This window comes from Nycticebus coucang, chromosome 3 (assembly GCF_027406575.1).
Source record: "Nycticebus coucang isolate mNycCou1 chromosome 3, mNycCou1.pri, whole genome shotgun sequence".
In the NCBI taxonomy this organism is placed as follows: domain Eukaryota; kingdom Metazoa; phylum Chordata; class Mammalia; order Primates; family Lorisidae; genus Nycticebus; species Nycticebus coucang.
The window spans coordinates 148,551,024-148,562,868 of NC_069782.1; the positions used below are offsets into that span (position 1 = coordinate 148,551,024).

At 39.9% G+C, this 11,845-nt stretch overlaps 1 protein-coding gene across 4 annotated transcripts in view; it reads left to right on the forward strand.

Moving 5' to 3' along the window:
- Window positions 1-10,506, forward strand: part of SEC23IP (SEC23 interacting protein) — a 50,343-nt gene extending 39,837 nt beyond the window's left edge. For 3 of the 4 annotated variants that reach the window (XM_053584535.1, XM_053584537.1, XM_053584538.1), the window contains exons 17-19: window positions 482-644; window positions 1,130-1,231; window positions 9,353-10,506. In XM_053584535.1, the coding sequence (XP_053440510.1) occupies window positions 482-644; window positions 1,130-1,211 (245 nt within the window). In that variant the 3' untranslated portion in view covers window positions 1,212-1,231; window positions 9,353-10,506. The remainder of the gene's footprint in view (window positions 1-481; window positions 645-1,129; window positions 1,232-9,352) is intronic. The other variant, XM_053584536.1, reaches the window with a different exon arrangement.
- Window positions 10,507-11,845: the final 1,339 nt, after the last annotated feature.

The following is an 11,845-nucleotide window of genomic DNA, read 5'->3' on the forward strand; positions in this document are numbered from 1 at the left end:
TAACAGTTACTAAACTTTTTTGTCTGTAATTTACAAATGTTGTTGAGATTTATAAGGCCAGAGTGAAATATCAGAGTTGATGGTTCAGGTTGTATTCTGGCGTTTTAAAGACTCAGATTCTGAGAAGTTACCTTTCTGATACTGTTGTTTACGTGTACCCTTACAGACTTCATACGCAATGTCAGGTCCTTATGCCGTGATGTTTTTGACTTTTTCAGATTCTAATTCTATCTCCTTTCTTTCTGCAATGCTCTCTGACCCTTATCTACACAACTTCTGTCAGCTGTTGGCTTTTTCTCCTCTCTGTGGGGTAAACAGCCCCTCTTCCCCTGGCTTTTTGGAGGAATGGGAAGTGAGCCTGGTAGCTCCCCGGTTTGCTACGAGTGTCAAGCAATATTCTCATTGAACCCAGAAAGTCAGCTAAAGTCAAAGGATAATGATTAAGTGATTGACTTTGATATTGAAATGGTTTAAATTCTAGCAGAAAAGATTGTTGAAAGTCCAGATTTTTCCAAGGATGAGGACTACTTAGGAAAGGTTGGAATGTTAAATGGAGGCCGCCGAATTGACTACGTTCTTCAAGAAAAGCCAATTGAGAGTTTTAATGAGTATCTTTTTGCTCTTCAGAGTCACTTATGCTATTGGTAAGTATTCTTAACTAAAGTAACATTTGAGTGGTTTTTAGGTGCTAGCTAGCACATGTAGCAGTTTCAGGGAGATTTTTTTTACTGATACATCAGGTGTTAATATTCATTTGAATTCTTCAGATATCCCAAATCAGTATTTTTCCCCTTTAGTTTTCCACAAGATGGCAGTATGTCATCTGCCTTTAACCAAAGACCCTTGGTACTTACAAGCTTTTTGTAGGAATGCCTTTCACAGGGGGAGTGGTAGGGATTTTGAAAAGCCCTTCTTTTATATGTCCTGTCACCAAGGAGAATTGTAACACCACTGGTTTGGAGCGCTTCAGTATCCACCCAGCTCTGAGATAATACTGCTGTTATTCACCCTTCTTAGCGTGGAATAGAATAAAAACTGCGTTTTCTACCTTTGCACATAGAGGCTCATTTCTACTAAATGGCTCTTAGGTAAATGTGCTGTTTTTTCTTTTTCTTTTTCTTTTTAATAGGGAATCTGAAGATACAGCCCTGTTATTACTTAAGGAAATTTATCGAACAATGAACATTAGTCCAGAACAGTCCCAGCATTGATCAGACTTCAGTTTTACTCTGTGAGTTTTTTCTTGTTGTATGTATAATGCATAAATTCTGAGTGTTTGCATTCCTAGGTTTTTTGTATGGAATTAATGTTGAGTATGATTTTCTCTTTGTTTCCTCTGAGTTGTTTTGTTTTTCTCTTTTTATTTCTTTTTAAAAGATAGGGTCTTCCTCTGTCACCCAGGGTAGAGTACAGTGGCATAGTCATAGTTCACTATAATCTTGAGCTCCTGGGTTTAAGTGATCCTCTTGCCTCAGTCTCCCGTGGAACTGAGACTACAGGTACATGTTATCATGTCCAGCTAATTTTTATATTTTTTGTAGAGATGGCGTTTTGAGTGTTACTCAGGCTGGTCTCAAACTCCTGGTCTCAAGTGATCCTCCTGCCTTGGCTTCCAGAAGTGCTAGGATTATAGGCATGAGCCAGCACCCAAGCCTGTTTTTTTTTTTTTTTTTTTATTTTTGTTTTTATTTTTTAATTTAGAGATATTAGGAAGGGAATTGGTTTGCAATATATATTTCTGACTTACTATAATTTTTCTAAAACTATAAAGCATTTGAGTTATTTTATTTTATTTTTAAAATAGATTTCCAGGAATATCAGTTAAGAATTCCTTTGGCTATAGGTCACAGAACTCAATTCACAATACCTTAAACAAATAGAAATATATATATATACACACACACATATATACACATATATATAGATATATATATATATATTTTTTTTTTTTTTTTTTTTTTGAGTTAGAGTCTCACTATTCACCCTGGGTAGAGTGCCGTGGCATCATAGCTCATAGCAGCCTCAAACTCTTCGGCTTAAGCAATTCTCTTGCCTCAGCCTCCCAAGTAGCTGGAACTATAGGTACCCGCCATAAGACCCGGCTATTTTTGGTTGTAGCTGTCACTGTTGTTTGGCAGGCCCAGGCTGGATTCGAACCCACCAGCTCTGGTGTATGTGGCTGGCTCCCTAGGTGCTGAGCTACAGGTGCCAAGCCAAACAAATAGAAGTATATTTTTCTTATGTAACAGGAGGTGTTTTCTGGTAAATGATACCACCAGACACCCAAACTGCTTGCATCTTTCCACTTGAATGTTGGCTCTGACTGCCTTATAGTTAAAAGATACTTTCATACAATCAGTGTAATAAAATTCTTTGTACCCTCAATGAATCCCAAACAATAAAAAAAAAAAAAAAGATACTTTCATAGTTCATTGTGAAGTGAATCATCTTCACATTCACAATATGAATAAGGAAAGGAGAAGGTAGGATAGGTCAAATCTATCCCTTTTAATTGGAAAACAGAAGCATGCCTACACATTCATTCATATATATATTGACTACGCCTGTGTTGTCCTAGGTTGGCCTTTCTTACTAGTCAATATGAAAGGTCATAAAAGTGATGTTTTAAGCATTCCCAGTCTTTAGGGAAGAAAGAGAAAAGGGGGTTAAATCTGTGCTGGGTGAGCCAACCTGCAAGTCTGCCGTGCTCCATATTCCTAACTGTCTTCCCGAGACTCTAGGTACTTATTTTTCTTCACTAAATTATGCATCACTTTAAAAAGTAGGTAATGTATTTTTTAAAAAGTTAGAAGTTATAAAGCCTTTGAAAGTGAGATAAAAAATGCTGAGCTCTTGATTATTGAAATCAAAGGTTCTTTTTGGTATTCTGATGGTAAATGATAAGTGGAAGTTTCCTTTAGCTTCCACCTTCTCATTTTAGAGAGGTAACCAATTTTAGTAGAGTTTTCTTAGAGAAATTTTTCTGTGCATATCCAAGCAAATTTTTAAAATCCGTTAAAACAAAGGCATTTTATTCACGTATTGTTTTGTAACCTGATGTTCTCATCAGACCGTTGCCCAGCCTTCTATATTAGCATATGTAGTCTTTTTCATTCTCTTTAATGGTTGTGCATAATCCATTGTATGGCTACATCCCATCTTACTTAGCACGTTTCTGTTAGTGAACATTGAGATAGTTTTTAGGGTTTTTTATGCTGTGTTTTAGGGAGTCTTAGTTAACAGAGTAGGTGAAAGATCTAAGAAACCATTTCTTAATCGTACTCTGTACTGTTTTATCAGTTGTATCATTTCTGATATTGTATTACTAGACTGAGTATAATGTCAAAATCTATCACAGTCCAGATTTTCAATAATAAAATAGTAATTTAGTTGGTAGACAAATATTTATTCAATACCTGCTATGTGTCAGGCACCAGTTTTCATGCTAGGAGTAAGTTCATTCTACTGGGAAGAGATTGATAGTAAATCTGTAGTCTAAATTTCAAATATAGATAGCTTCAGTGGAGAAGATGAAATCGGAAGATGTGGTGGGAATGACTGGGGTTGCTTCGGAAGAGGCCTCACTGAGGTGATGCCATTTAGTTGAAAGGTGAGTGGTGAGAAGGAAATGGACGTGGGGGTGTGGGGGAGAAGGGATGGAAGCTGCAGGGGTGCCAAGATGGGACTGATTTGTGGTGCCTGAGGGACAGGATGTAGACCAGCAGGGCTGGAGGGTCATAAATGAAGGGGAGAAGGGAGTGAGGTGAGTGGGGAAGGTATGCTTGGGAGGAGGGGGCTTGGCCTTAGGGTCGTGAGGATGTGGGAGGCTTTTAAGAAGGAAAGTGATATGATTGGGTTTATAGTTTAGGAAGGTGCTCTGGGTCTTGAGTGGAGGACAGCCTGTTAGTGGGAAAAGATGGAGGCAGGGTCACTAGTTGAGAGGCTGGCAATGACTCTGGTGAGAGTGCTGGTGGCAAGGGTGTTGAGAGGTGATGGAACACATCTGTTTTGGAGGTAGAGTTTTTTATGACTTGCTAATGAAGTCATTGAGGGTTGTGGGAGACAGAAGAGGTAAGTGTGACTCTTAGGATTTTTTTTTTTTTTTTTTTTTTTTTTGTGGAGACAGAGTCTCACTTTATGGCCCTTGGTAGAGTGCCATGGCATCACACAGCTCACAGCAATCTCCAACTCCTGGGCTTAAGCGATTCTCTTGCCTCAGCCTCCTGAGTAGCTGGGACTACAGGCGCCTACCACAACGCCCGGCTATTTTTTGGTTGCAGTTCAGCTGGGGCCGTGTTTGAACCCGCCACCCTCGGTACGTGGGGCCGGCGCCTTATGGACTGAGCCACGGGCCCCGGCCGACTCTTAAGATTTTGATATGACATTTTCCTGGGAAGGCCTGTGGGGGCACAGGTTTTTGGGAGATTGTGAGGGATGAGGAGTCGGTAGTAATTTGGTTTCTTCAGGTTAGTAGATGATACTAGTCTAAGGCTCAGAACTTAGAATCATCAGCATATACTCACCATTTTGAAGCCACAGACTGGGTCAGATCACCCAGAAGGAGTGTGTAGGTGAAAAGAGAAGAGGTGTCATGGAAAAGGGGCCAGTGAAGTGAAAGAAAATCCAGGGACTTGGTGATCTCAGGGAGAGAGTGTCCAGCCATGGCAGCTGCTGCTGAGGGGGGAAGCAAGTGGTGACCAAGAACTGGACATTGGCTTCAGGAAGACGAAGGGTGTTTTTGGTGACTTTGACCAAAGCTGTGGTGATGTCATGGCAGGAGTCAGAGTGGTTGAGGGGAGGTAAGGATCAGATAGAAGGCAGAGGGGGCCATTGTGTGATACTAAGGTGTATATGTTTGCCAGTGAGAATGATCCAATATGGGGAAAGAACTGAGAAGGCTGGAATGAAAGGGGATAATTGTTCAAGGAAATCTTTGTGAAGTCATGTGGCAGGGGTCAAGGTAAAGGAGAAAGCTTAGCTTTTAGAGGTTCAGGGAGCCAGATATGATGGTGCCCGTAGTCCCAGCTACTCAGGAGGCTGAGGAGGGAGGGTCCCTTGAACACAGGAGTTTGAGGCCAGCCTGGGCCTATAGCGAGACCGTGTTTCTAAGAAAATAAGTAAATAAAAGTAAGGTGAAAAAAAGCAAGAGGAGTGAGGAAGCGCCCTTTATTGTTCTGTAGGAAGGCAGAGGATGTGGATGCAGGGGTGGTAAATCAGTGGTGGGAACAGGAAGGGTTTTCTGTTTCTTCAGTTCTCTCTCAAGTGTGCAGGAAGGCCATCCGTTGAGGGCACCGTGGCCAGTGGAGGGCCTGTGGGAGATTTTGAGGAGAGAGGGGCAGAATGGTACTCATCTCAAGAGTGTGGGAGTTTGCCAGCACGGTGTGGAGGGATTAAACTGCAGGCTTGAATGCCCATTTGCTATTTTGGTCTTAGGTTTGAAGTGTGTCCATTTGGCACAATTGCCTGACTTTTCTCTGGCCATGTTCTGCTCTTGGGTGGGGTTCAGAGTAAACAGATACTTGGGTTTACCAGGTTAGGGTTTTGCCAGGTGATTGAACAGGAAGAAGGTGGCGAGAGAGCCAAGAAAAGTGACAGCACAAATTGTTAAGTGACAGCAGTGGATGAAGACGGGGAGTCTCCCTGGGATGTGGTCCCCCAGTCAGGGATGCGAGGGTTAGGCTGGGAGGCGGTGGCCAGAGAGTGGAGCCCTCAGAGTGGGGTCGTGGAGTCAGTGCAGGCCTTGGTTGTGTGCCAGGGTCCGGGTGCTGCTGCGCTGGGAGGGGAATGCTTTATGTGCTTCAGAGCAATAAAGCTGGGAGTGCCTCCCAGAAACCCAAACAGAAACAAACAAAAAAAACCCAGGAACAAGCAGCAGCAGAAGTCACCTGTATCTAAGTCTGTATGTTTTCTATTGTTTGCTATTTTGTAGCCTGTTTTTTCCATTTAAACAGGGTACTATTTCAGGTGCTGGTTCACAGCAGTGGACCAAAGTCTCTTACTTGCTCTGAGGAAAGCAGACAGCATATGAACAAGTGTGTGTCAGAGGGGGAGTGCAGAGCAGGGGTGAGGGGAAGAGTGAATGTGGGACTGGAGCAAGTCGCAGTTACGGGAGGTGGCTGCCTCACGGGTCATGTCATTTGAGCAAGTGAGCCAGGTGGCTGTCCGGGAAAGATTATTTTAGGTTGAGAGAAGAATATATATCAGAACTCGGAGCCTCATTCTTTTTAAGGCTTCCATTGGTTGGTACACCATAATTTGTTTAATAAGTCCTCTCTTGGTAGCCATTTAGCTTCTTCCAATCTTTTTTTTTTTTTTTTTTTTTTGTAGAGACAGAGTTTCACTTTATGGCCCTCGGTAGAGTGCCATGGCATCACACAGCTCACAGCAACCTCCAACTCCTGGGCTTAAGCGATTCTCCTGCCTCAGCCTCCCGAGTAGCTGGGACCACAGGAGCCCGCCACAACACCCAGCTATTTTTTTTTTTTGTTGTTGCAGTTCAGCCGGGGCGGGTTTGAACCTGCCACCGTCGGTATATGGGGCCGGCGCCTTACCAACAGCCACAGGTGCCGCCCAGCTTCTTCCAATCTTTTAATTGTATGAACAGTGTTTCAGTGATACATGATATTTTAATACTTGCATTCCATTTTATAGTTCTTGTATTTATTAAAATACTTAATTTATCCTTCATTGATGTGCATTAGGTGATTTTCCAGATTTTTACATCTATAAATAACATACTTTTTGTCTGTATTTGACTGTTTGCTTGGGATGAATTTCTGGAAGTAGCATCATTATATCTAAGAATATTGCACATTCACTCCTACTTTTTGCTAAATTATTTGCATTGTAGATAGGTTGCTCAGTTTTCATATCTACTATCAATATATAATAAGTGCCAGTATCCTTACATCCTTGCCAACACTGGGTTTTACTGTTTCTTAAAATTTTGCTAATTTGATAGGCAGAAATTGTTTCTCTGGGTATTTTTATTTACATTTCTATTTCTAGTCAAGCACTTCTGGTGCATTTTAACTGACTGGGGTTTTTTTGTTTGTTTGTTTTTGGAGACAGAGTCCCACTATGTGACCCTGGGTAGAGTGCTGTGGCATCACAGCTCACAGCAACCCAAACTCTTGGGCTTAAGCGATTCTCTTGTCTCAGCGTCCCAAATAGCTGAGACTACAGGCACCCGTCACAATACCTAGCGAATTGTTAAGCTGGCCCAGGCTGGGTTCGAACCCGCCACTCTTGGTGCATGTGGCTGGCGCCGTAACTACTGTGCTATGGGTGCCAAACCAATTTGCTGGGATTGTATTTTTGTCATTCATTGTTCTTGATCTTTGTGCATTTTTCTGGAAGTGTGGGGTAGTTTATTGCTGATTTATAAGGATATTAAGCTTTTGTCATTGCAAATTTTGTTTTTTTGCTTTTTTGCTATTCCTAAATCTCGAGAAAGCTTTCCCTTCATAGTTGGAATATGATTTTGGGTAAATTCTTTTTTTTTTTTTTTTGAGACAGAGTCTAGTAGAGTGCTGTGGCGTCACAGCTCACAGCAACCTCAAACTCCTGGGCTCAAGCAGTTCTCTTGCCTCAGCCTCCCTAGCAGCTGGGACTACAGGTACCCGCCACAAGGCCTGGCTACTTTTAGAGACTTTTTTTTTATTGTTAAATCATAGCTGTGTACATCAATGCGATCAACTTGTGCCATATGTTGAATAATGTACCCTTTTGTCATTGGTTTGATGTTTTTATCATATGCCAGTTATTTTGCTGCTGTTTGACATTTTTATCATATGCCTAATATTTATTTTCCAGGCCTTGTCATATTTATCTATCATATTTCATTGATTTTAAGTCAGATATTTTTCTACATTTTAGCATCTTCAAATTTGAAATGTATCTTAAAATCAGCTGTTGCCTGGATTAAAGTTTTTCCTCAGAGAACAGGTATCTTTTTCTGCCAGTCTCTGAAAGGTTGAGGTGGGCATTACCAACCTGAGTGTGCTCAGGCTAATTTCCCTGCTTGAGGTTTTCTTGGACTATGCTGGCAGTGTGAATTCTGAGTACAAAATTTGCAGGTGGGGTAGGATCGGAGGACCGGTTCACTCATCAGAGAGTTTTCTCCCCTCTTCCCATTGTCGAGAAAGGCTGCTTTGCCAACTCTTCTGCATAGCAGGGATGGTTTCCTTTTGTCAAGGCTTTGGCCATTTGATGTCCCCACGTTTTGTAAGGGTCTCTTCTTTGAGACTCCCTTTCCTGGTCATCTTTGTTTTTCATGGTATATAAAATAATGATGTCTCTTATAAGTAATGGTGCCATTAATTGAAGTATGGCATTTTAGTAATTGTAACTTTATATTTTTCAATATATGGCAATATACATTCTCATCCCAAATGAATTTTGAAATGATTTACGTTCCCCTGACAACCTCAACAAAACAAAACAAAACTAACAATAACAATCCTAGGATTTTGGTGTCACCTAATGTGAAAGATTTGGTAAGACCCTTTTATTTTACATATAATTTATTCACTGTATAGTTTTATTTCTTCTTGGTTGTAAAACTTAGGCAAGAAATTTAGTTCCTTATTAGCATACAACTATGCTAATACCAAAAGATAATTCATTTAAAAGATAAAGAATCCTTTTATATGTGGTTCATTGAAGCATTCATTTTGCTGAATAATTGTTTTATGTTGATCTCCTTTTAGGCCTTTTTAGAATTTTTCTTTAAAAAGCCTCACGTTTGGGATGGCGCCTGTGGCTCAATGGGTAGCTCGCCGGCCCCATATACGGAGGGCTGTGGGTTCAAACCTGACCCCCAGCCGAACTGCAGCAAAAAAATAGCGGGGCATTGTGGTGATCACGTGTAGTCCCGGCTACTTGGGAGGCTGAGGCAAGACAATGTTATGTTATGTTATGAGAATGTTATGACTGTAATCTCCTGGGCCCAGGAGTTGGAGGTTGCTGTGAGCTGTGTGATACCACAGCACTCTACCAAGGGCGATAAATTGAGACTCTGTCTCTACAAAAAAAAAAAAAAGCCTCAAATTAACTGACAGATAACTAACTTTAAATTTTCTTTTACTTGCTATACTTGCTTTGTTGTGAAGATTATTCGGCTGGTTAATCTTACTGAATGTTCCAAGTGCACTGTCATCCCTTGGGAAGGCCTGAGGACTTGTGCTCACAGGCTGTGTTTCCTTGGAGGCACTTGGCAGTGTTTGTTCAGTAAAGTTGAGCACTTACCTGTCTGTTCTTTTACTCCAGGAAGGGCCAACAATGCATTATTATGTTATGACTGTAAATTTATGAAGTTTACTGAGGATTCTTTTTTTTTTTTTTTTTCAAGATTTTCCTGTCTTCACAAAAAGTCCAGTACAACATAGGTTGCTGAGAAAACCCTCAGAAACCATTCCTTTGCTCCAGCGTTGGATGACAGAAAAGTGATTCATCAACAATTGCTCAGATAACAGTTCTCGGATGTAAGGATCCATTAAAGACAATACACAGAACCAAAAGATGATGAAAAAAAATCCATACTGTATTTGGATAGTATAGATGAAATATAAATTCTAAAAATGATGTAATGAAAAATTGCTCAGATCAGTTTAGTCATACAGTTGTTAAAGTTAGGTGTCATATCAGTGAAGAAATACTAGTAGCATGCCAATGATTGTTTCTGTTTCTTAAAAAACTATTGTCAATGGGCTATTAAACTTGCATTTTTCTTTTTATTAATATAGTATGTTCTTTTTATTCAGGTATGGACTTCTTGAGAAACCATAGTAATATGATTTTTAAGAAATGTATGTTCTACTTTAAATATGAATTGTAGTTCTGAGCTGCCTTAATGCAGGGTCATTTGTATTTATTAAAAGGAGGTAACCAAGATCACTTATTAAGAGGAGGTAACCAAGATCACTTATATTTCAAGCTGAATCTGAGAGTTTATAAAGCCTTTAACCTATTGTTGGCGAGGCTCCTTGTGGAAGGAAGTGAAGTCACCTTACTGTACAGAAGTCCCCCACAGAGCTCTCCTAGCATGTCCATCTCCAGTAGGAGAGGGGAGGAAATGAAAGACTTTTCTTTTTGTCATCCGAGGTGGCTGTGCAGTTGCCTTGTTGCTGATGTTCCAATTAATGTGAGAACCAAAGTAGAGATTTTTCCTTTTTTAATTTTTTTGGTTTGTATTAGTTTCACTTATACCAAAGTGTTTGAAAATATGAAATGTATTGGTTCTAGGCTAGAAGACTACTTCATGAAAAGACTGCTCTGTAATAATTCACTTTGTGTACTATAAATTCAAGTTACCTAAATATTTTCCTAATACATGAGAATAGTGATTTTCTTCTTTTGTTAAGTGGTAGAAACATTTTACATTGTTTACATAGTTCTCATGGAACATGGAATTTTTGAAAGTGGCCTATGATACACATTTTTTGTGTATATATTCTAATTAGTGTTAAGAAAGGAGTAGCATCAGTGCATTTTTTAAGAAGCAAACTTTGTATTTCTCTTGTCTTCCTTAAAAGTATTCCTATGAATTCATTGTTTATTCCCTTTTTGTTGTGAGTTCCCACTAAATAGTAAATTTATATGTTCAGCATTTACTTCTAATGATAGAACAGCAAAATTTTAGAGCTGTAGTTGACCCATACAACATTATTTCAGTCACCTCATTGTACAGCTGAGGACAAGACACCAAATGCCTTTCCCAGACTGCGTAGTGTCAGATCTGGCTGGAATATGGTTTCCTTGATTCCCCTTCAGCTTTTGCTTCTCTATCCCAGGACTATTGCTTTTTACTTAATTTTCACTTACCTTCACAATACTGATGAAATAAAGAAAAAAAATGAAGATTATTTATGTATACTTTAATAAAATCCAGTTTGATTTTCCAGCTTATAACTGGTTTTGTCTGTGTCACTCAGCCTGTGTCTTCCGAGTAATGGCAGAGCAGGGATACTTGGGCTAGTTCCACAGATGAAGCGTGGGCATTGTCAGGAATCTGGCCCTTTCGTTTTAAACTTGAGGAAATAGAAAATAGGATTTTGTGGTGACTCTGCCCATGGATATATGTATATCTGTATCACTGCTGAATCTCTTAAAAAAACAACAAAAGGTAGATCCCCTGAGGGTAGAGGTCACTTATTAACGTATTGTTCACTGTAACCAACATTACAGTCTTGCTATATATATAGTGAGGTACTTTCCAAATGTTTGTTAAAGAAGTGAATTTTTAAAATCAAAAACCTAATTTAATAATTGGAAAACATCCAGATCAGTAGTTACCAAACTTTTAAAAAGCAGCAGAACCCTTTCCAAATGAAAATGCTTGCCAAATTTCAGTCATATATATATATATCAGATGAGAGTGTAGCTACTGAGTAAAGCTTGGCCTCCCTCTTCTCCTCAGAAGCAGCTCATGCCTTGGAAATCTCCCCTCCCATCCCCAAATGTGGATTAATGCTCTTGTTTTCCCCAGACGAGCAAAGTCAAGTCTAGTTATTCTGAAAGCATTTCATATGTAGAGTTTGGCACAAAAATTAAAAAGGATCAGTGTCTGGGATTGAAGGTAAAGGAGTCATCGTAATGCTAATGTGGATGACCCTGGCTTGGTCTGTTCTGGTCTGTAATGTAATGTGGTAGATAAACAAGAGGAACCTGCTTCCAAGTCTGATGGACCTGTGTGCTGTTTGAATCCAACCATACAGATGTGGTTTTTTAAAACCAGTATGATTATAAGAAAAGATTATAGTGATTTCTGAGGTAAGTATGTTATTGTAAAGGTATGCTCTACATAGGATCTTGAAAATGAAAAAGACTAAATGCCACTGTCTTG